The sequence below is a fragment of the Cuculus canorus genome, chromosome 11 (genome assembly GCF_017976375.1).
Source record: "Cuculus canorus isolate bCucCan1 chromosome 11, bCucCan1.pri, whole genome shotgun sequence".
In the NCBI taxonomy this organism is placed as follows: Eukaryota; Metazoa; Chordata; class Aves; order Cuculiformes; family Cuculidae; genus Cuculus; species Cuculus canorus.
Window position 1 is genome coordinate 20162194 of NC_071411.1, and position 24002 is coordinate 20186195.

At 40.7% G+C, this 24002-nt stretch overlaps 1 protein-coding gene across 1 annotated transcript in view; it reads left to right on the plus strand.

Moving 5' to 3' along the window:
• SYN2 (synapsin II) overlaps positions 1–24002 on the plus strand; it is a 199849-nt gene that overhangs the window by 145696 nt on the left and 30151 nt on the right. The window contains exons 6-9 of the mRNA XM_054076892.1: positions 5338–5400; positions 7788–7930; positions 13071–13145; positions 16855–16957. Coding sequence (XP_053932867.1) covers positions 5338–5400; positions 7788–7930; positions 13071–13145; positions 16855–16957 — 384 coding nt within the window. The remainder of the gene's footprint in view (positions 1–5337; positions 5401–7787; positions 7931–13070; positions 13146–16854; positions 16958–24002) is intronic.

Sequence of the window (24002 nt, forward strand, 5' to 3'; positions counted from 1 at the left end):
ACCAGCACCATTAAAAGAATTATTTTCAACTGGACTGCCTTGAAAATAATAAAGTAAATGATAATTATGTAAAATAAAGGGATAATAAAGAGTTAAGCAGTGTGCAAATGTACTCTTGAATGAAAAAATGCTAATATATGATCACTTGTCTAGGGAAAAGATAGACATGTTATTAAAAAAGCGAAGATCTTTCAGACAGGATATTGCAGTCACATTTTGAACCCATACGTACTGTTGTATTTCCATTACAGATTTAATCACCTCTAATATTTAATCCCTCATTCTCCTCTTCCCTGAACCCTCCTGTGGTGCAGTTAACCAGGTCAGGGTTAGACTTCTAGCACAGCACAGGTGCCCAGCGTGCCAAGAGGGTTTGAAGTGTTACTGCTTCAGTAAGACTGGTGTCAAACTCGAGTGAACTCCCAGTTTGATGGTGCAAATCTAACAACGGTTAGATTTGTCTGGCCGTTCAGTCGGTAAATGTAATTCATGCTATCAATGTGTGACAGAAACCATTGAAACCTGTCATTTCAGTAAAGCAACTTCCACGCTGAGTATTTCCAAGTTTGAAACTTCGGAATTTAGGCTGCTCTTGTCCAGATTTTAAAAGGGTTCTTCTACAAAAGGCTTTTTACTCCTGCCTTTTATCTGCAAAACACACTGTACTTTGCTTTCCTAGGGAACATATCTTCGTGTTCACAGATCAAAGTAGTACCCACTACTCGTAGTACCTAATTCTGGTGATGGAAATGAGCTGGGCAACTTATTCCAAGTTGAAATGAGATTTCACATTTGTTTAAAATAGCGATGGGAGAAGTTAAAACCACAGATATTAAAGGGTATAGACTGAATCCATCTTTGTACGTTTTAAGAGCTGGTAAAACATTTGAATACTCAGTGATGTGATTTTGATTAATGATAGCACAGTTGCAAATATCAGTAATCCCTCTCAACTGAATATGGGTTCCTACGAAGAGGCATGATGGTTTCTGCAGTTACCAATAGTGTTTCAGTCCAATCATATTCATATGTAACTGTGGAAATTTGCATTGCATGCCTGACAGGTATTCTATTTTCTCTCTGATTAATAATTATATTTTCCTGCATTGTTTTGTATGTTGTAAGTTCTGTTTATCCTAATTTATTTTTGCAAGTATTCAGCTATATTTCATGTACATTGTATGTATGTGCGAGGGTTCATGCACTGTAGTACATTTCCATCTCTCAAATATAGGAACTCGCCAGATTTTTTAATGTCATTTCTGTTGCTGATCTTTGATGTTTTTCCCCTCAGTTTTCAGTTATCAGAATTTGGACTTATCTGAATTTAAGAAAACCTTTGAAAGATAAGCAATGTTTTTGTAAAACAGCCTTTTTCCCCCACCAGTCCATTTCATAGAGAACAGGCGAGTCTGGGTAGAATGAGCCCTGTTTAAAGTGGCTCCATTGATACGTGCTCCATCTTCTTTCTCTCTACCAGGTAATTGTAACATAAGTTAAAAGGAAGCCCATAGGGCCTCTAAATTTTCAATGTTACTGTCACAGCTGTACTGGATATAAGGTTTACTCAAATGTATAGAAAGTCCTGAGATGTTCTGTTCTATTAAGGTCCAAATTCACATGAAGGATCAGCCTGGGAAGCGGTGGGATGAGGACTCACATCGACTTATTAATAATTTCAGTAAGGATTTCATTGCTTCGTTATTGCTCAGACTTTGGAACAGTAGTTCCATTAGTCCTGCTCTCACTTTAATTACCAATTTTCTCTTCATACGCGGGAACCAGGTGTGGACCATCACGCATTCACGTCCCTACCACTAACTGGTTGTGAGTGGTGCATGGTAGTGGGCTGTCACGCAATAACGAAAAATCCCTGATTTCAGTACAGGCTGGGGGATGATGTGATTGGGAGCAGCCCTGCGGAGAAAGACTTGGGGTGCTCATTGATGAAAAACTCGACATGAGCCAGCAATGTCCACTTGCAGCCCAGAAACCAACCGTGTCCTGGGCTGCATCCAAAGCAGCGTGGCCAGCAGGGAGGGAGGGGATTCTGACCCTCTGTTCCTCTCTTGGGAGACCTCGTCTGGAGTACTGTGTCCGGTTCTGGAATCCTCAACATAAGAAGGAGGTGGAGCTGTTAGAATGGGTCCAGAGGAGGTTACAAGGATGATCTGAGGGCTGGAGCACCTTCCGTACGAGGACAGGCTGAGAGAGTTGGGCTTGTTCAGCCTGGAGAAGAGAAGGCTCTGAGGAAACCTTATAGTGACCTTCCAGTACCTGGAGGGGCTACAAGAAAGCTGGGGAGGGACTGTTCACAAAGGCTTGTGGTGATAGGACGAGGGGTAATGGGTATAAACTGGAGAGGGGCAGATTTAGACTGGACATAAGGAGGAATTTCTTCACCATGAGGGTGGTGAGGCCCTGGCCCAGGTTGCCCAGGGAAGCTGTGGCTGCCCCATCCCTGGAGGTGTTCAAGGCCAGGTTGGATGGGCCTTGGGCAGCCTGAGCCAGTGGGAGGTGTCCCTGCCCATGGCAGGGGGCTTGGAACTGGATGGGCTTTGAGGTCCCTTCCAACCCAAACTGTTCTGTGATTCTATGATTCTATCTACAACTCCATGGACCCGTCACAGTGATAGATATGAACAAGAGAAGTGCTGGGATAACTTAACATTTGTCTGCATTGTGTGCTTCCTATTTTTTTCTGTCTGAAGTTTGAAATGCAGTATTCAGCGCCTGTTTCCCCTCCACCTCTTTGTCTGTGCTGGGACGTGGTTCACCGCATGAAATCTGGGTATCTCCAGGGCAAAACGAACTCCGTTGCCTTAAATTATGTTAGTGCATTTTGCTGAGGGAGAAAGCTGAGTTTCTTTTACTTTTATTTGTTCCTGTGGCCCACAGAGGATTCCACAGCTTTGGAATCATGGGGAAATACGTGGTCCTTTTAATTACAGGAGGTCCATTTGTATTGCTGTAGTTAGAGGTCTGCCAGCTTTTCCATTACAAACCCTGGCTCAGTGGTTTATACTGCAATCATAAAAATGCGCTGTGGCCCTTACAGATCTTGAGTCAGGCAATGATTCGTTCCCCTTCCTCCCCAAAAGAAAGAAAAAGGGGCTGGTTTTAAAATATGACAGCAGTTAGTGACCAGATGTTGACTGCACAGGCTTTGGCATTGCTACTGTTCAGCAAAAGCTTTAAATTGCAGTGTGGGTGACCTTTACTGTATAATGCTTTGGTGAGGGATTTGGGCTATTTTGAAGCTAATCCGTCTTTTTTTTTATGCTTATATGCTTTCACTTAAATTGGTTAGATTGAAACAGATCTGTAAAAAGCAATTAAATGTTTTTTGTTGTAAAGAGCAACTCTTGAAATAGTTCTTAAGCAAGAGTTAAATAAAAGAATTCCAAGCTTTTCATAGTTGTCATTTCCTACAGTCTGAGTACCCAGAATTTCTGCAGAAAATATAAGCTCCCTTTACGCCGGCACTGAAATGTGGCAGCTGCAGTTACGCCTGGAACGTAAAGCACTAAGAGATAGTTGTCAGGATGATCTGCTTGCCTGTGGCAATAGTCTTTGATTTCAGATCTTGAGGATGCCCTTGCAGAAAATACATGTATAACATCTTCACTTAACTAATCGAATCATTTAACTAGGATTGCAGTGATTTTTTTTTTCATAACTGCATAACTCAAAGTTGGTTTTCTCCTGCAAAGTCAGACTTTGGCTTTGGGTTTGATGCACAAATCAGTGAAAAACCTGTTGAGTTGTGTGGTGGACAACTGTAGAACCCTGTAGTTTCATCAGGCTTTGAAAACTGGTCTGTAAAAAGGGTAGATCCCAACTGCTCCTTTTTCTTCTGATCTGGCAACACAGAAACCAAGATTCTGTCAAAAAAAGCAAGCAGCTTGGTTTGATTTGTTTAGCTATCCTTTATAGGCTTAAGAAGTAAGAACAAAATACTGTTGTACCCCTATGGATCTTAGGAAAGTCAGAGAAAGGAGGAGACTCCTGTATTGCCCTGGGAGTCTCTTGGTCAGTAGGATAGAGTGTGTACCTTGCTGTGAATGCCCACTTGCTTTCATGTAGATCTGCCTTTCAGTTAAAGTATTTTTAAAGCAGGCCTCCTGAAATCATATTGAAAATAAATGTTTAAAATATAGGAAAAACATGTGTGAATTTTAATTAGCTTCATAACCCTACCAGCAGGTTTGGATGTTACCAAATTCAAGTGACCTGCCTATTCTTTATCCCGTGGTCTTAAGGTCACTATTTACAATTTCATGACTTTTTCCGTACAAATATCTGTGTGTTTGTGTGTTTGTGACAGTGAGATAAGTGTGAATTCCATTAAACCTCTTGACATTCCTCTGTGTTTGGAAAATAGATTTCTCACAAAATCTCTAAGAATTCTTAGTTTATTTTCTGAAGCATCAGCTTTGCCTTTGATTGGATTTACTGTGTTAAAACATGATACTAAGTGAGGGTTTCAGACCCCGTAACGCTGTTCTGCTGCTGCCCAGTTGAGTTACACATTGAGAGTAACTCAATGCTACCAGAACATTTATACATGGTTGATAGAGGATTGATATCTGTACATTCTGGGTGAAAGAAAAAGACAAAGAAATGGCAGTCATACCCGTGTCTGGGAGGTGTAAAACTTCTTCAGATGAATGATGGAAAAAAACCTGGTTATTCACAGAACTCTCTGAGAGACCATTATCATCTGATTAAACGACGCTCATTCATACGCCCTCACTTATTTGATTTTACTAATCAATGGCTGAATTATTACTTGCATTGTATGCAGAAGCTGGAGCCTTCCCTAGAGGACGTGAACGTTCTCTAACAGAAGCTGGCATCTGCCTTTAAAGAAAGGGGATTTTTAGTGAATTAGACATCGTTGCTTTCATAAGTGGTCACAAAACGAATGTACAGCTTTGCTAAATAAAGGAAATCAAGGGGGAAAGGAAAAAGGGGATTAATTCAACTTCGTTAACGATTATAACCTTGGAGAGTGTGAGTTTATGGGTCAGAAAACACAATATCAAAACATAAAATAGGAAATAGCAGAAATTCAGTTTAAAAAGTGAAGTCAAAAGAAAGGCATATGAAAAAGTGAAGATAGAAGTGTACATATTGGGAATAACACAGCGCTGAGAAAACATGTGCAGTAATTTATCAGAACAGTCTTAACACAAATAAACTACATGTTTGAATACCCCCTGGCGAGAAGAGCTTTGGCTGCATTATGATCGTTGTTTACATCATAAATGATGTGCTTAACCATTTAACTCATAGTTGCTCTCTCTAATGTGTCTTTTCTGTTCTCCCCCTTAGCTAACAATGCCAACATTTCCTGTTGTTGTGAAGATTGGACATGCTCATTCAGGCATGGGAAAGGTGCAGATGCTACTTACTGCATGTTAGGAGCCTGGGTGTTTGTCTAAAAATAATGTGCATGTTCTTGCATTTCCTGGATATTTTAACTTCTCGTTGTCCGTATTGTGTCTGAGATCCCTACCCTTGCCAATCTCTGCTTGTACTTTATTCAAGAAAGCACCTTTCTTTAGGAAAATATTAAAACATAATGCCTTTTCCCATGGATGCATTTTCAGTTTATGCGTTGTCCTGTAGAGGACATTCTCTGAAATGTGCCAAGATGCTTTCTTGAAGCAGAACCTTATTTATTAATTTAGCTGACTGCAGTGAAACTATTTAAGTGTCAAGGTCTATTGACACAAGCCAACTTTTTGGACCTGGGAATGCAAGAAGGTTTTGCCTTGGTTCTTGATTAGTTTCAGCTTGATACTGTACTTCTCTTCATTTCCTGTCTTAACGTATTCTCTGTGATTGTTTCATACCGCTATATAACTGCTGCTTTCTTTCTCCAAAGTAATTGCATTTCAGTGGTGAGTACAGTTGTTTTGATATCACTTATCTCACAATGGTGGCTCAATGGGATATGATTTAAATCCCGCTTTCATTGGTATCAATGAAAATTTCTTGTCATTACAGATTAACCGCTTTCTCACTGAAAACACTTCAGTGCTTTCAGTGCTTTTGATTTTAAGACAAATCATCAGAGAATAGTTACATTTATCATCCTGGGTCTCCAAAAGCTCCATGAACATATTTACCACTAGCAATAGAGATAGAAAAATGATTTATTTGTATTTTATTCAGTAATGATGCAAGTTGTACTGTATGTTATGATCTGTTGCTTATGACTGTTTTGCTTTATTCCATACTTACTAAGTGGGGGGAAATCCATCAGCTAATGTAACCGAAAGCAGAATTGACCACTAATGACTTGAAGTGTTTCTGCGGGTTGCATATGTAAAGTATTAGAATGTTTATACTGTACTTTCAGTATTCACCTCTCACTTATCAGAAAGGGAGATAATGCTCAGAAACTTTCAGCATATCAAATGTCTAGAAATTAATGGAAATTTTTAGCTATAAGATATTTTAAATCCTTAAAGATTAAATGCCAGGCTTTTGTAGTGAAATACTCCTTGTCAGAGTCCAAGGTTCTCCTAAAGGCTTTGCTAGGAGTAGTGTTTCCATTGGTTGTAATTAGACTTGCATATGCTATTAAGTTTTCAGGCATTGGGTCTGGGTTTGTGCCTCTCAAACGTCAAATTACTCTGCATTGTTCTCCATCTGAGAGTTGAGAGCAAATACTTCTGCCTTATGGCTTCTTTTAGCTTCCCCAGACCCCATGGAATACGCAAGTCCCATCTCACAGCGGTGGCACTATGGTCCTCAGGTTCCCTGTCAGTACCAGGTGACAGCGGAAGCAACAAGACACTGGGCTTGCAAAGAGTTGCAGACTCTTCTAGTATTAGATTCCATGAGAAATACTGATCCCTGCCTCCTTTCCTCACCTTCCTGAAACGTACTTTGAGTCAGGGTGTTGTTACAGTTCCAGTTTCCTTCTCCCATTTTTTACCAGCCCTGACTAAGGCTTCTCTTCTGAATCCCTTTTTCTGCAATGCTTCAGCCAGCTTCCTTGAAGAGAACTGTAGAGATGTGCCCTTCCTCGTCCAAAAGTAATGCCTCTGTCCTCCATCTGTTCTCTAAAGTCTCCCTCTCCCTCTAAATCAATATTGCCCACTTTCCCACCTCCCTCCTATTACAAGATGTTAAAGTTGATGGATTTAGTACCATTCACTGTTTTAGCCCAGTATTCTACAACTAGGGAATCCTACTCCTGGAAAGCCTGATTCCTTGCAGAGAAGTGGGAAAAATGAGGGAAGCTGGTTCTGCTGTCTTGAGCCAACCCTCTGTGCTCCATGTGAACGTGCACTCATCAGGGTATCATGACCCTTCATCTCCTCCCTTCCAGGAGATATACAATGTGATCGTACCTGTGGGCTCCATATCCGTGCAGTTGCATGAGCAATTAACAGAATCAACAAGAAGTCTATATAAATAAGTGTTGCATATTATCACACCTTCAAAAATTCTAAAGCCTGCAAACCTAGAATTAACAATCACCAAAAAAAAAATAACTAACGGAAAGCAAACCAAAATTCCACTGTCTGCAAATTGCTTTCTACAGATAAGCAGGTAGCGTTCTGCCTGGAAAACAAAGGGTACTTTAATGCAGGAATGTTACAGAACCTAAAAAATCAGAGAAAATATCCAATACTTCTTTTTATAAACCGATGCTGTCAAAAGCCATACTTCTTATGAATGCCATTTGCAACTGAATTCTACGTTTTATTCCTAATTGCTCTTTTTTCTTTTGTCTATGCTGTTTATTTGTGGTATGGTGACTACAGATCAAGGTAGACAACCACTACGATTTTCAGGACATAGCCAGCGTGGTAGCACTTACTCAGACCTACGCCACTACTGAACCCTTCATAGACTCCAAATATGACATCAGGATCCAAAAGATAGGCAGTAACTACAAAGCATACATGTGAGCCAAAACCTTATCTTCTTTCATCCTTGTGTTTCAAAATTGATAAGACCAATACAATTAAGACTGTTGAATGGGTCTCTGAGCTGATGGGGTGACTCCATGCCTCCATTGTCATACTCTCTGCAAAGACAGTATTTTAGACTTTGTAGATTTATCAGGACTCTTTTTTAAGTTGATTGTGACTAGGAGGAGGAGAGTAAGACAGCAGGTGAGCCTGCCAGAGTGGTTTTCCTGCTAACATTTGCTTATTTTTTCATTTAAAGAAAGGAGCAGTGGGAAGGGGATTTGTTTTTTACAGAGGATTTGTTGAATCAGATTCCTTTGTATCTTTTCAATAATTTTAGGTCAAATTTTCTTACCCCTTTAGGGATATTTAAATGGCGCTCGTCCACACAAAACTGAGTTGTAATGCTTTAATGGAACAAAGCGCTCTCCTTTCAACATGACACATAGGAAAAAAAACAAATCTTGCAATGGCCTTCAGATATATGGATGAAAATCTCTTCTCATTTTAGAATCCATGTTGTTGTTCAAAGATCATGACTATATAAGAGGCTAAAAGAAGGTTTCAGTTTCAGAGACGACATTTAGCTGGAGCAGCAAAGCTGATTATGATGTAGTAGTTGAGCTATGGTAACTGTTCTTATGAATATTTTTATTTTATTTTAATTGTCAAGCAATGTGATCTGACATACACTCATTTCAGTTAGATCATCTCATGTGTTTGTTCCCTCGTGCTTACAGTTCCGAGGCAGGAAAAATATAACAAAACATGGATAAAAATACACGTATGCATTTACACCTACATGCACATGCAAAAGTATTTCCCCAGGAAATCCTGTGACGTTGGAAGGATCAGAGATTTCTTGTATGTTGACGCTTGTAAGGTACAGTCACGTCTTTTACCAGTGTAACAATTGAAGTCCAAGCAAACCATAAATACTAAGAGAAGCAAAAAAATGAAGCTGGGTTAAAGAAAATGCATTAGATGTTTTACAATATTAATAAAGCATCAAGTAATTTAAGAACAGCCAAGAAGCTCTGTGAGAAAGTAGAACCTTTTTCCCAGGGCCAGGGAAGGGGCAAAATGTATCCCCTTATGTTGATATTGGAAGGCCACAAACTCTTGACTTCTCCCGGAAGACATTACTGTCACAAGATCAAAACAGTAAGAGTAACTCCTGGCCTTCCCTGCCATATCATTTGAAGGGAGAAAGAATATCAAAGATTAGGCCTTTCAAAAAGAAATCATTAATCCATCTGCCTCTCATTGTGTACCTGAGGGGCCTCAAGAAAGCACGGCATTAAACTAGGTGGGGATGCTGTTCCCGTAGGTCAGATCCACCCGGTGCTATGGGCACTCAATCCTTCTGCCTTATTTTGATCCCAGAACTGTCTAAATTTTGCAAAAGCAGAGTGTTGGAAATTGGAGTTGTACAAAGTGACCAAAGCAGAAGACTTAAGTAGTGACCAAAGCAGAAGACTTAAATAGCTTGTAAGGACTGAGAGGTTTCTGGAAGTCTGTGTTGGTGATTTTCAGTGTTGTTAGCAATGCAGGACAGAAACTCTGCCGCTCGAGCTCCGTACAGCTTTTCAGGTTTGCTGGCCTTCCACCACCTCTCCCTGCAGGCAATAAGAATCATGAACACATGATTCTGAATGAGACAGCTTTTAGCCCCTGGTTTCTCCAGGAAAGTTAATTCCAGATCTGCTTGTTTGTCATACATTTGAGGCTGTTGACCTTTCCTGGCTTTAGTCTCATACCTAGGGACTTGCACCCTGCTTTGTCTAATAGCACTGTGCTCCTATCCCCCAAGGTCACCAAAGCATATCTTGGCCCAACTGCTGCGGCCTTCCCAGACCACTTCTCCCTTCCTTTCTTCTAGTCCTTACCCCTTATGCCTAGCCTTTTTTGGTCCCAGGTTCTACCTTGCTTCCTTTATTCTACTCAGTGCCATCAACAGCCTTGTTCTCCCTCTGCCATCAGCCACCTGTCCGCCTTCTTTCTCTGTTTCAGACCTTTTCTTACAGCTAACTTCTGTCTCTTCGAGGCTAGGACAGTACTTTTCTCTCTTGTTGGTGCTTTGACAGGCAGATTTCTTGTGTTGTGCTACCCGTCTCTCCCTTCCTTTCTTGTTTACAATAAATGGAGTTGATTTATCTCTGCCTTACAGCTCCCAAGTGAGAGAGTCTGAGGAATAAGGCCCAACTCGTAGTGGTTCTGACACACCAACAGCCAGATGCAACGCTGGTAACTCGATGGTGCGTTGCCTGGGGTAGAAATTGGACCAGTACCTCTCACAGGAGATACCCCAACATTTTTTTCTTTGACTTGAAATTTAAATGCTGTTCAGTCTCTAGGATAATTTTGGAAGAGTCAGCCAGTGTGAATTTATCATTCTCTTCTTCACAGAAGAAGCAGTTGGACTAAGAGACAGAAAAAAAAAGTTAAAATGACAGCCTGTTCCTCCTACCTTTTATTTATTTTTAAGTTTCTGCTCAGAAACTATGGGTTCATCCAAATGCTAAAAGCCTAGCGATCATTTTTTGTCTAGATTCTTTCATACAGTTAAATCACACAAAAAATGAAATACTGATCCATTACTACAAAGCATCATAAAAAGGAGATTTACCAACTGTCTGAAAAATCATTCCTGTACATGTATACACATTATGTCAGTAGAATATTGTTTGACAGCTGGTTCTCATTTTGTGCTGTGACAGAGGAACAGAGCGCTTAGAGAGCCACCACAAAAAATACCAGCTGAACAGTTGTTTTTCTAGTTTAAAGAGAGTTATTAAGAGCTTCAGTTTTATAATTCTGTGGGAAATTGTGGTATAAGTGGATCCATGACTCACAAAACATTGGTGCTTATCATCTGTCAGTAGAGATTACAGCCAAAATGCAACACTGGATCCCTCTAAATACCACAGCTCCTCAAAACGTTGCGTGACGCATACTTAACTGCACTTGGTACCATTACAGAATTCATCTGGTTTCAAGGAAATAGAGTTAAAAGGGTCACACACAATGAAGAAAAACAGAAACACAAAAGCAGTACATCTAAACCTCTCCAAAAGCAACACTGTGACTTAATGTACTTTGATCAAAAGGTCCAAGAAACAAAAGTAGAGCACATCAACTAAAGACAAACAGAGATGTGCAATCAAACCATTAAGCAGACCCTCTACACAAGAATTGTAGGGAGATGTTTCTGCACACCTTTCCAATGATGAGTCCCTGTCCAGGCAGTTTGGATTGTGTAATTTAAAAGGTGCTAGATAAAGCAGAAACGTGTTGAAAAGGGGAAAGCTCAAGTTACTATGAATTGGTTTTACTAATCGTAATCCCTTTTCCCCCAACTCTTAAGTTATTCCTTCTTTGCAAAGATGACATCAGGTGAAAACATGGTAAGCCTAAGTGTAAAGCATTCAAAAGTGTTAGGAGTTGTTTTCTATATTATTCAGTATTTGGTAAAATAGGAGAAAATAGCAATGTGAAACACCCTTAGCAGTTATCAGAACAGAGGAGGGGAAGGGTGGGAAACCTATGGATTTCGATAGAAGAAATTATATGTAGGGTTTGAAGTGTCAGATGATCTGGTCGGGTACTTCTGTATCAATCGTGGTCTAGTGGAACAACCCTGTTGCTTAGGAGTTCTTCTGTGTGACAAACCCAGCGTCGATGGCTCCAGCCCACAAGCTATCAAGGTTACACCAGTTAGGTCTGTGTCCATAGCGTTCCTCATCTGGTCCCTGCAGCATCCTTACAGCCATCCAAGCATCCAGTCATGAGACTGCTCCAGGTTCAGCAGGAGACCTTTCCCATTGTGGAGGGAAAGTGTGGCTTAAAGCAAACTTTCTTTTCTCCTCTAGTCCATTGTGCTGAGATCACATCAGTGCAGGTGAGGATCTTGAACGAAATACTTCCCAGAAGCCTTCACGACAGTTTCTTTTTCTGATTTGGTCACATCTTGTTTCCTAAAGCACTCCTTCCATAGTGCATCCTCATGAATGCCTTCGAGAAGCCTGCAATACAGTTGAATTCTGATTTGTGACATTACTGTCTCTCTGATACAGAATATGAGTACAGAACTTAAAAGTTTCAGCTTGTAAGTACACACACATCAATAAATATCACTTGAAAAATGAAGTAGAAATCACAAATTATTGCAGGGCAGGGTTGCCTTACGCCCAGCATCTTCCCTTTTCACTGGTTTCTCTCACACCAACAAAAAATATGGCACTCAGTGCTCTAAAATTCAGATGACTTTAAAGGCTGCCATAGAAAAGGGAGCATTCCCCCAAGATTGCCACTGACCCTCGTAATTAGGTTAATAAAAAAATGGAGAGAAAACTATAACCTAAAATACTTTTAATACATTACAGATGTTCCTATTATTTTACTAACTGGAAACAGTTCATAGTTTGTATCCTTACCCTATTCCCAGTACAGCATTTAGGTTTCAGAAAGCAGTAATATTCTCAGCCCTGGTAACAGTCCTATGGGCTGAGGAGAAAAAAAACTTTATATATGAATTTTTTTTTTTTCCTTAGAGAGGAAATAAAAGTTGGTGTACTCAGGCTGTGACAGAACCTGCTTCGATTATATTGGGGATCTAGCAAAGAGTGAAAACCAGAGGAGAAACCCAGTCCAGCGCTAAAGCAGATCTCAGATCACTTTGGAAATGTTAAAAAGATAGATATTTAATTTTTGGTTATGGGGACCTAACTCTGCCATGGTTTGGATTTGAAGTGAGAAGGTAAAGCTTCAGTTTCTTGACATTTTCAGTAATAGGATGTTCCAGGCTATTCAATCCATTTTTAACTGGTAACAGCTTATTGCTAACACTTTCACTTAACCATAGTAGTTTTAAAAAAGAGTCTTAAAAGAAGAAATGGGGAACAAAAATCTCACAGCCATGTCATAATTCATACCATGCCTACAGTGAAATGAGTATTATTGACAATTGCAATGCTTTTTAGAATTTTTCATGTTTAGATGCTCTGTTTCAAGCTGGCAGATATGAAAGGGGTGTAAATGCTGCTATGGTGTTCACGTGAAAAACAGAGTAGTTTAAGAAGTCGTGAAAACACAAAACCACTGTCTGTCTTTGTAATATTTTCCCCATTTCAGGAGAACTTCCATATCCGGAAACTGGAAGACAAACACGGGCTCTGCAATGTTGGAACAAATTGCTATGTCAGATAAGTAAGTCGAGTCTCATGTAGAAGGTAATTAAAAACCATGAACAGAATTTGATCCTAAATTATTATTTTTTTTAATCCCATTGTTGATTTGCGGTTCAGAGTAGATGCAACCTCCCATTTATTCTGGGAAGAAATCTTTGAGTTAAACGCCATGAGCCAAGAGTTCCGGTATGACATGTCTCAGAGCTGACTACCCAAACTTAGCCTTAGGTACCTACATGCACCGTTGCATTCCTACATCCGTAGCCGCACCTAGACAACTACTGGGATTCATTTTTCCAGATTCAACTTGTCAGTCATTTCCTCTGGTTCGTTTGCCCTCTTTTACCTAACAGTCTTACCCCATGCCGTTGTGTTTTAAACTTTTCTCTTTCTACATCATCTGTCATAACCAAGCAGTCTGGGCTCAGATTTGCCTGTTTAAATCACATTACTCTTTTCTACTTTCAGTGCTGCTACATTGCTTATCTTTCTTTTTTTGAAGTTTCCACTGCATTTTTACCCAGATGCTGGGATGTATCGAAGCTTATTTCACCTCGTGTCATCATTCCAGCTCTGTACGTTGCTTTACTGGGCTTTTCTTTTTCTCTCCCATCCTTAAGCTGGACACTTTGTCAAAACCATTCTCCTTGCAGTACCGTTTTGAAGCTCAGGTCTTCTAGAGAGAGCAGCCTGTTCTCAGTACCGCTCATTTGCTCCAAGTTCTTTCACAACGTAGATCTAGACCTTTTTTCCCTGGAAAAAAAAATCTGTGAGGTTTTTTGATGGCTATGGATTTTCTTTTGTTCAGCTTCTCCAAAGGCTGCTACCAGTGGAAGCTGAAAAAACTCTGTACAATAAAAGTGTAATATAAAAGGTGTTTTAAAATTCAACAGTAGTCTTTTTCTGGTGTTTGGTTTTTTTCTTTAAATTCTGGAACCTACAAGTTGGTCCTTCTTATGAGCTGAGGGAGACACAGGAACTGTGTCATTGCCTGCCCTGAGAAAGGTGAAAACAACTAAGACGGGAATTACAACTCCCTGCTGTCCAACCCCTGTCTAGACTGTGTCCTCGCTGATCTCCCCTCTGGGGATGGAGTGGAGCCACATTATTTTCTCTTTCTCATTCCCCTCCCACCTTCCTGTAGAAAGGGAGGTTATGCCTGCACTGGGAAGGAAAAGAAAGAGTGTGCTTTAGTGTGTGTAATTACAGCCCATGAGCTATTCCTCTGTAAAAACACAGGCACTTCAGTTCTGCTGGGAGGACAACTAAACAATATCGAGTATGGGTAATGCGATGAAATGCTGACCTTGCCCAGCGATCTGTGTGCTTTGCTTCTGCCTTCATTTTTTACTGTAAGATAAGACTTTTCCCATTAAAAATCCACTAGCCAACTAAACTTCTTTCATGCTGGTGAAGAAAAGAGCTTAGAAAGACTTGATATGTTCTCCTGACAGAGAAGGGGATTGTCTCACAGCCTCGCTTGATGTTTGGTTGCACGCTGAAGTGCAGAAAGCAGGGCAAGGAGGAGATGGGAAAACTGAAGTTTTCTGAAGAGTTGAAGTAGTTTTCCGGCATAGCAGAAGCAATCAAATCTGATGCCTGTGCATTTCATTTATAATCATCTCATGAATGAGGCAGCAGGCTTTTGAAAGCACAGCCTGAATTGACATTGTTGACTGAATACAAATCTCAGTCTAGAAAGTTAGAAAAGAGAAGAATTTGGCACAGGAAGGGACAACAAGGAGGCAGCAAACAAGCGCATTTCAATGTTGGATATTCTTCTTGAGCGCTGTGTTTCAGAGAGGCACTGCTCCTTAGGTAGGGCCAGAATAGAGACCTCTGCTAATGCACACACCTCCTCCGGCACACCAGATACTGCACGTCAGACACCTGAGGAACAACGCTTGCCTCTCTGTCAGTTCTAAGGCTGCTGCACGCTGTGTTGGCTCTGGAAAAACAAAAACTGTGACCTCTTGTCAAACCTACTGTGCAAACATTGGGTTTAAAACACTACCGGCTGGTCCATCCAAGACCTCTCTTTCCAAATGTGACTGTATTTTTCCAGCTCTGTGTTTGTTGGCAGAAGATAGACTGTTAAAAATGCTTTCAGAGATCTCATTGATGTTCCAGTGTTTTAAAGAAAATGTCTTCTATTTTTTCATATAAAGTCCAGTTATTTACCATTAAAGAAAAGTTTTACTGTCCTTATGGCTTCCTAAGATGCATGTTGATATTTTACAGCAAAAAAAGCAGTTATTTATAAGCAAGTGCATGCAAGCAATCCAGTCAGGCAGCGCATCTACAGATGTTGAAATTATCAAGCATCCAAAGCAACTTCTCATTTTGGACAAAAAACATGTTTCTCACAGGAAAAAAAAATTCCTTTCATTGCTAAAATATTGCCATCAGGATTTTTTCAAGCAGTTGTATCAATTTCTTTGTGGTCTGCTTAAAAGAAAATCTTTCCCACTGGAACAGGCTTGATAGAAGAATATATAGAGGATGTGACCTAATAAGTTTAGTTGGAAGGGATGCCATCACTGAAGATATTTATATACAAATAAGACTCTCAGCCAAGCAGTGAGTTTCCTTTGATGCTAATGTGAAGTCAAATGCTATGTTTATTACATCAATTTTTGTGTAATGGAAAAAACTGCGATTTGGCAAATCTCTCGTGGTGGCTCAAAGACTGGATCAGGAGAGAGCAGGAGGGGGTCTGTAAAAGGAAACGGCTCTCGATTCTACTCACGCTAGCCCGCGAAAAAAGAGAAGAATTATGACAAATAAGAGTTTATGATAAATAAAAACAGTTTTTTGCTTTAAAACTGGAGGGTTTTAAGCAAAATGTCCCTCCATTGGTGGAGCTGTGCTGTCTGCCTGTAAAACCTTTCCAGATCATATTGTCACTTACTGGTGTCCATGCACACCTCGGCTGTTTGTTAATGGAAGCTCTCCATGCTGCTTTGTGTCCTGTGAGTCAGTTCAGAGCAAACGTGCTGTTTACATCACCTCAGAACGCTCTCAGCAGAGGATCCGCTCCTCTGATGTCGCTAACAGTTCCATCCTTGCCACAGGCATCGTCTCTCTCTTCCAGCAACTCCCATTTCATTCCCTTGTTAGCCAGATAATCACTCTTTTCATAGGATGGGTAAGGTTCTTCCTGCAAGATAAACCGTGTGTAGAGTGGGTCAACTGTCCATTCCGCAGTCTGTACCTCTTACCAGGAGGTTGGAAATGAAATGGAGTTCTTACGTTTGAAACCGTATGGAACACTAGGGTTTGTAGGAGCTGTGGAATTCTTTACATTTCCATTAAATTTTGCTGTAGGTGTCTGTACGCTGTGTCACTTTTGTGTAGTGTCGTACCTCTCTTTCTCTGACACCATCTCAAGGGTTGTTCTGGATGGCTTTTTCTTTTGCCTCACTAAGTGTTGTACATCGAAAGGTGTCTTGGAATACAGGCGGGTCTGTAAATTAAGATGGAGACTCTAGTTTGCCTGATAAAAACCCATCCATAATGAAGTATAATGAAGCTTATAAGGGTATAAACTGGAGAGGGGCAGAGTAATCGGGCCAGTAGCCTTGTGAATACAAATTCAGCAAAACTGACAGTACACCGAAAATTCTGAGTATAGAACAAATGTTTTATAGAACACGTCATTAGGTTAAGCCTATAGAAAACAAGAGCCTGATGAGATACTTACAGAAAATACTGTTTTTATGAAACAGGTACAAGCTCTGGGTTGACACCTGTTCTGAAATATTTGGTGGTTTGGACATCTGTGCTGTTAAAGCTGTACATGGAAAGGACGGAAAAGATTATATTTTTGAGGTAAGCAATCCCACTCTTTACGATATATGCTTTTATATATTACAAAATACCCAAATAAAGAACATTTGTGGTGGTTAGGCATTGGCTTGTTTATATTCCAGGGAAGGATACGTATTTTTGAGCAACATTTAAATCATAATACAAAGCCACACGTCCAAGTTCGTGGCAACGCTTGCTGGAAAATGTAACTCTATATATGGTAACGTCTTTCAGTGTTTGAGGAAATGTACACAAGCTACAAAACAAACCCAAATGTGGATGTCACATTTTCCCAACCCTTACGATTTCTTTCCTGAGCAGGCTTACCAGTTTTTCCTGGAAGGTTTATAGATAGCACTATCCCAAGGGAACCCCAACAAAATTATACCTTTGCATGGAAAGGGAAATTAAGAATGAAGTGGAAACAGCTTTACATTTTTCTAGCCTAAGTGGTACCTTTAGGATCTGATTCCTCATGAATCAGAAGTTTCTGCTGCAGATAACTTTGAAAACTTCAAGTTTCTTATTTACCTTAAGTTTATTGGGGAGAAATATGACTTTGCCTAACCGTGAAACAAGCTGTCATCGCTTGCCTGTCACACGATTCAGGATTGCTTTAGTGTCTTCCATGTTCTTAGAATTTTCTTCAGGAGATAGGCAAGGGTCTTCAGAAACCTCCCTCCCCCTTCCTCCAAAAGAGGTTGATAATTGCTAAAGCAAAAGTAAGTATTTTTTCTAAATCATGGGAGTTATCTGGAAATTAGGGGTTGACCCTCTTGACTTCTTTTCTTCTATTTATAACAGAAAAGCTTTGTAGAAGTGAAATACTTTGTTTTGTTGTGGTGTTAAACAGCTCTAAGTGTTCTTTTCTAGTTTCAGAGTTTTATTCATCACGGTGCAATTGCTAATAATTCCTAATCAATCAATAGCACTTTAAAGGACTGAGTAGCTTGCGGGATTAAACCTTCAGCAAAGCAAATGAGATTAATCACTACCTCCTGAGACGCTGAGGAAGATTTCAAGCAATCCTCTTTTCTTAGTCTGCCTGGCCAAATCAGACCATATTATTTCTTACTATATCAGAACTCATTGTAGTTTGACATTTAGGATTCCGTTCTAAACCCGCATCAGGCCTGGGAGTTCTAGCAAGCAAGAGGAGAAAGGGGTGCAGTTTTTCTGAAATGAAGTAGCCAATGCAAATTGTATAATGGACCAACAGAGCGCCTCACGTCCTGATCCTGAATGAGTCTGCTGGTTTTCCATGCCTGATACAGCCATACTGAGGTGAGACCGCACCTCGAATACTGTGTTCAGTTCTGGGCTCCTCACCACAAGAAGGATGTTGAGGCTCTGGAGCGTGTCCAGAGAAGAGCAACGAAGCTGGTGAAGGGTTGGAGAACAAGGGTTATGAGTAGTGGCTGAGAGAGCTGGGGTTGTTTAGCCTTGAGAAGAGGAGGCTGAGGGGAGACCTTATTGCTCTCTACAACTACCTGAAAGGAGGTTGTGGAGAGGAGGGAGCTGGGCTCTTCTCCCAAGTGACAGGGGACAGGACAAGGGGGAATGGCCTGAAGCTCCACCAGGGGAGGTTCAGGTTGGATATCTGAAAAAAATTCTTCACAGTAAGAGTCATCGGGCACTGGAACAGCTGCCCAGGGAGGTGGTTGAGTCACCTTCCCTGGAGGTGTTTAAGGAACGGGTTGGTGAAGTGCTTAGGGACATGGTTTAGGGAGTGTTAGGAATGGTTGGACTCGATGATCCAATGGGTCCTTTCCAACCTTGTGATTCTGTGATTCTGTGATACTTGTAAGTGAACAGCATTCTAAGAACTGCAGGAAACATCAAGAGCTGGATTTATACAGCATTTTAAGTAGTACGCATAATAGGTGTTGCAATTAAAAGAATAAGTGGATGGAAGCATGGTAATTCTTGCTGGTCTACAGAATCAGCTGAATTGTTTGGAAGATGATAATGCTCATCAACAAGAACATTTAGAATCTGTATAAGATATTGACATGTAGAATTGTTTGCAAAGTTCACATCCAACTGAACAGCTGTAAAACGTGATCGTTTGCTACTAAAAAGTCAGCTTACATCAACACTTGTTACACTATAATTTTAGCAGTTATTGTGCTGTAGTTCTATGAGATAATGAAGAGTAGAAGGCCTTCTGCACCAGTATAGGGAAATTTTTGCCTTTTGTGTACTTTCAGCATGTGAAAAAAAAAGTGTTACTTGAGCTAGGACGTGTGTGCTACAATCAAAAACCAGTAGATGAACAGGACAGTCAGTCTGCAAATACTGGGTTTACACTCCAGTTACATTCCCATAGTGAAGCTGGGACAGCTGCCCATGGAGGTGGTTGAGTCCTCATCCCTAGCGGTATTGAAAAGACGAGTAGATGAGGTACTTAAGGGTATAGTTTAGTGGCAGATAGGTAAGGCATTCAACCGTATCCTGGGCTGCATGAAAAGCAGCATGGCCGGCAGGGCAAAGGAGGGGATTCTGCCCCTCTAGTCCTCTCTTGTCAGACCTGATCTGGAGGATTGTGTCCAGTTCTGGAATCCCCAACGTAAGCAGGAAGATGGAGCTGTTGAAATGGGTCCAGAGGAGGCTACAAGGATGATCCGAGGGCTGGAGCACCTTCCATACGAGGACAGGCTGAGAGAGTTGGGCTTGTTCAGCCTGGAGGAGAGAAGGCTCTGAGGAAACCTTATAGTGACCTTCCAGTACCTGAAGGGGCTACAAGAAAGGTGGGAAGGGACTGTTCACAAAGGCTTGTGGGGATAGGACTAGAGGCAATGTGTATAAACTGGAGAGGGGCAGATTTAGACTGGGCATAGGGAGGAATTTCTTCACCATGAGAGTGGTGAGGCCCTGGCCCAGGTTGCCCAGGGAAGCTGGGCAATTCTTGCTAATAAGACTTCGAATTAAGGTCCATTAATGTCTTAAATAGTAGAAGGACTTTTAATCTTCTGTAGTTTTAATACTAGAGGAACAGATATTTGAGCATTGTTTGTGTTTCTGACTCCACTGAAGATTATCTTTCACAGTTCATTCTTGGCAAACCAGACCTCTGGGAAACTAAACAAAAGCTCATATCATGATGATGAATGCAGTGAGAGAGAACAAACGTAACAGCATCCTCTAAAGTGGCCTCACAGGCACGGTCCCAGATTTTGCTCAGAATTGAATGGGTGGGTGGCTGCTGCAGGTGTCTTGTTTCTTCTTGCTTATTTTTATCCTTGAGCTATATCGAAATTAGCTTCCAGTTGTTTTATAGCCCAGAAAGCTGCAAACCATTTGGATTTCATAAGGAGTATTTGTATATTTTCAGCCACTGTGAGCCAATATAAGAAATTAAGAAGCCGAATTTGATTTTTTTAAAGTCTTGACGTAACAGACACCATTTCTGAGGGTTCTGCCATCTGTCAAACTACGAGGAAATACACCACCAGCGTGTATATTCTGTATGAGGTGTAGTGACACATGCCCAGGACCAAGTATGCTGTCTTTTACAGACTTCTGTATTCCCATATTGAGTGTCCTGAATAGCGTTGGCTAAAGTGCATGAAGGGGTGCATCCAAAGGGGGCAAAGGCAGAAGCAAGCTGTGCCTCTTACACTATTTGTGCACAATTTTACTTAAAGCTGTGCTTTCTAGGAAATGCCAGCTGTCCCATTCAATTTGCAGCTCAGACAGAGCTCCACCGCTGACTATGGCACAGGTTTAATAAACACAAGCCCCTGAGACTGTACTTCCAAGTATTCAGAAGTAAAGCCTACTTCTATCTTAACCATATGCATTTCCAAAATCCAGCCCCTGACTGAACAAAGATGTGAGAATATATTCTGTTAGAAGTGTTTGGTAATATCCTTGTCAGTGGTGTATCCCAAATGATGGACATATTTAGATTGGAGGACACCCGGTCCAGCTTTCTGCTCAAAGCATGTCTAAGTTTAAAGTTGTTCAGATCCTATTCTAAAAGGAAAAAGCGAGGGAGAAGCATTGTTTCTTACCACGTTTGCTGATGTCTGAGATAGAAGTCTCTTATAACAAACAGATTTGCAACAACTGCCTAGAAACAGTTCTGGAATCCTCAACATAAGAAGGAGATGGAGGTGTTGGAATGCGTCAGGAGGAGGCTACAAGGATGATCTGAGGACTGGAGCACCTCCCATATGAGGACAGGCTGAGAGAGTTGGGGTTGTTCAGCCTGGAGAAGAGAAGGCTCTGAGGAGACCTTCTAGCGACCTTCCAGTACCTGAAGAGGCTACAAGAAAGCTGGGGAGGGACTGTTCACAAAGGCTTGTGGGGATAGGACGAGGGGCAATGGGGATAAACTGGAGAGGGGCAGATTTAGACTGGACATAAGGAGGAATTTCTTCATGATCAGAGTGGTGAGGCCCTGGCCCAGGTTGCCCAGGGAAGCTGTGGCTGCCCCATCCCTGGAGGTGTTCCAGGCCAGGTTGGATGGGCCTTGGGCAGCCTGAGCCAGTGGGAGGTGTCCCTGCCCATGGCAGGGGGGTTGGAACTGGATGGGTTTTAGGGTCTCTTCCAACCCAAACTATTCTATGATTCTGTGATTCTATGATTCTATGATTTGGCATATAAATATGTGCAGGACTGGCAAATAATAATGGCCATGATTTTTTTACACACTGGAGTGGCTTTCCATCCTTTAAAGAATACACTCTCATCTGGTCAGTCAGGGAACTAAATCCTGCTGCAGTACTTGATTAAATCAGAAGTCTCTCATGAGAAGTTTTGAACATTTAGGAGTCTAAAAGTACTCTTGATGGTGTAGTTAAGATATAATTAAGACCACATCTGTCTGTGAAGATTCATATTTCCAAAACAAGGAGTATTCCTACATTTCCTAATAAGTCTTAATGTAGCTTAATAATAAATGGCTAAGAAGACACAATTCTAGAAAAAAACAGCCTTTTTAATTAAGAATTTTCTGAGTTTCTGTATGTATTAGTGCTAAATTAATTGATGTAGTCCTTCATACGTGGGCTTCAGGTGACAGAAAAAAAATCAGTTTATTCAATGAACTCTTCTGGGCCTTTTTTTTTCTATTTTGGAAGCAACAGATTTAATCCGCTGAAATTTTCCAGACACTATTCCAGAACTATTGATATCAGCTGTTCTTTTAGACAGAAAAGTGAATGAAGTGTATCTACTGACACAGTGAGTGAAGGTGGTGAAATTGTTTTCTAGTATTTTCTAGTATTTTTCTAGTATTTGAATGGAGCAATAATTAGTGACCTGCCTCATTTTAATGCTAAGAATAATTATTCACTAGTATTTTTCTCACATAATATTTATGTTTATTGTATCCGTTTTCAGAATTCCTGTAACTTTTAAACTCTTAAATTAACAACAATAGCACTTCTTACCTGTGACCATCTTAATGTTTTCTTCTGTTCATAATGAACCATACTTTATTAATAGAGGGTTGACTAGGGTAAAATTCATTGTGATGTTAACTTGTTATTTTCTAGATTTAACGAATCACTTCCACATATTCTTTTCAAAGTACTTGAATTTTTCTCAGAAATATTAACTGCATTTTCCATGTATTTTAACACCTTTTTTTAGTCTCCCACATGCATGAGTTGGCAACAGACAAATTCAGCTTCATCCATCAATTTTCATTGGACATAGATGTCATTTGCTTGGTTATTTCATTCCAGATTCAAACAAGACCATATAAATATAGGCACAGGATCCTTATCTAGGGATGCTTGATTCACTTTCCTGGCTGTTCTTTCTTGTTCTGCCAATGTTGTTATTCACCCACTACAGGAGAGACTGTAGACATTTCCCGGAGATCACCGTGCTCTACCCTGCCGACTTCTCAGGTGTGGTTTTGTTTCCAGCTGCAAATAACTGCTATAGAGACCTCAGGGAAAGCCCCGGGATTACTTCATATCCAGTCACTCTTGTACTTCTCAGAAATCACACTAATCACAGTCAGTCCTAAGTGACCTCCTCAAACTCTCCGTTTTTCTAGATGTCACTTTCCTCACACTTAGAACTCTTAAATTGAAATCTGTATCAGCCTTTGCCTTTACAGTCAAAATTTTCACCACAGTTGGAGGCATCCGGGTCAAAAAACCAACACAGAAGAATAACATATTCATACCACAGCAGCGACACAGTCCAGCTGCTCTTGCCCACAGAGCACAGTAAATGCTTTGTCTCAGTCCTCACACTCTTGAGCACTGACCTTCAAAATTGCCCTGATTGATGATGAAATGAATTCCTCTTCCCTCCATACTTACCGATTCTCCTGTCTTCTCCTGTAATTCATAGATCTTTTTCCATATGAAATCTATATATCGTTATTCTGTCAGACTCCGTGGGCACAGCTCATTTGCAAGCCCTCTATCTACTCCTTCATATTCCTCTTGTTTTCAGCATCCTCAAAACACCTTTTTCTTCCACTGTATCAAAAGAATACTTTACCTTTGCCCTTCCTTTAACCTCTGGAACTCCATCCTTCCCAGCAGCATTTGGGCTGAGTCTTCATAAAGCTCCAAGCACGAGATCTTTCTCAGTCCTGTGACAGTGAACACCTTACACAACGGAGAACCCTGTCTGGTCAGTGGCCATCAGAGTAGTTTCTCTTCTGAAGATGATCCCTGTGCAATTACCGATACCTTATAGTTGCACTGGCTCCTTTATTAATCCCATTCCATTTCCTTTCATATTCATCAGAGTTAAACAGCATTTCTCTTCTCTTTCTTGCCGATTATAATCTTGCAGCCCAAATTGCAAATATTTGATTATCCACAGTAGTGGTGGAGAGCACAAACTAGTCCAGTGAAAAGCCGTAGCAGTGAAGGGCAGTGCTTTGTTTTATCACAGTCTTGTGTTGACTTAAACATGCAACTGCTAAAAATATACTTAGGTTCTTATAGTTTAATATTAAGATGTGTTAAGTGCATTTCAGGATAAGGTTTCTAGGTGATAGAAGAGATTCATCCCATAGAGTTGGTTACTAAAATGCATATAAATGGAGATTTGAATTGAGCACAGTTGATAGTGGCCCATGGCTCTA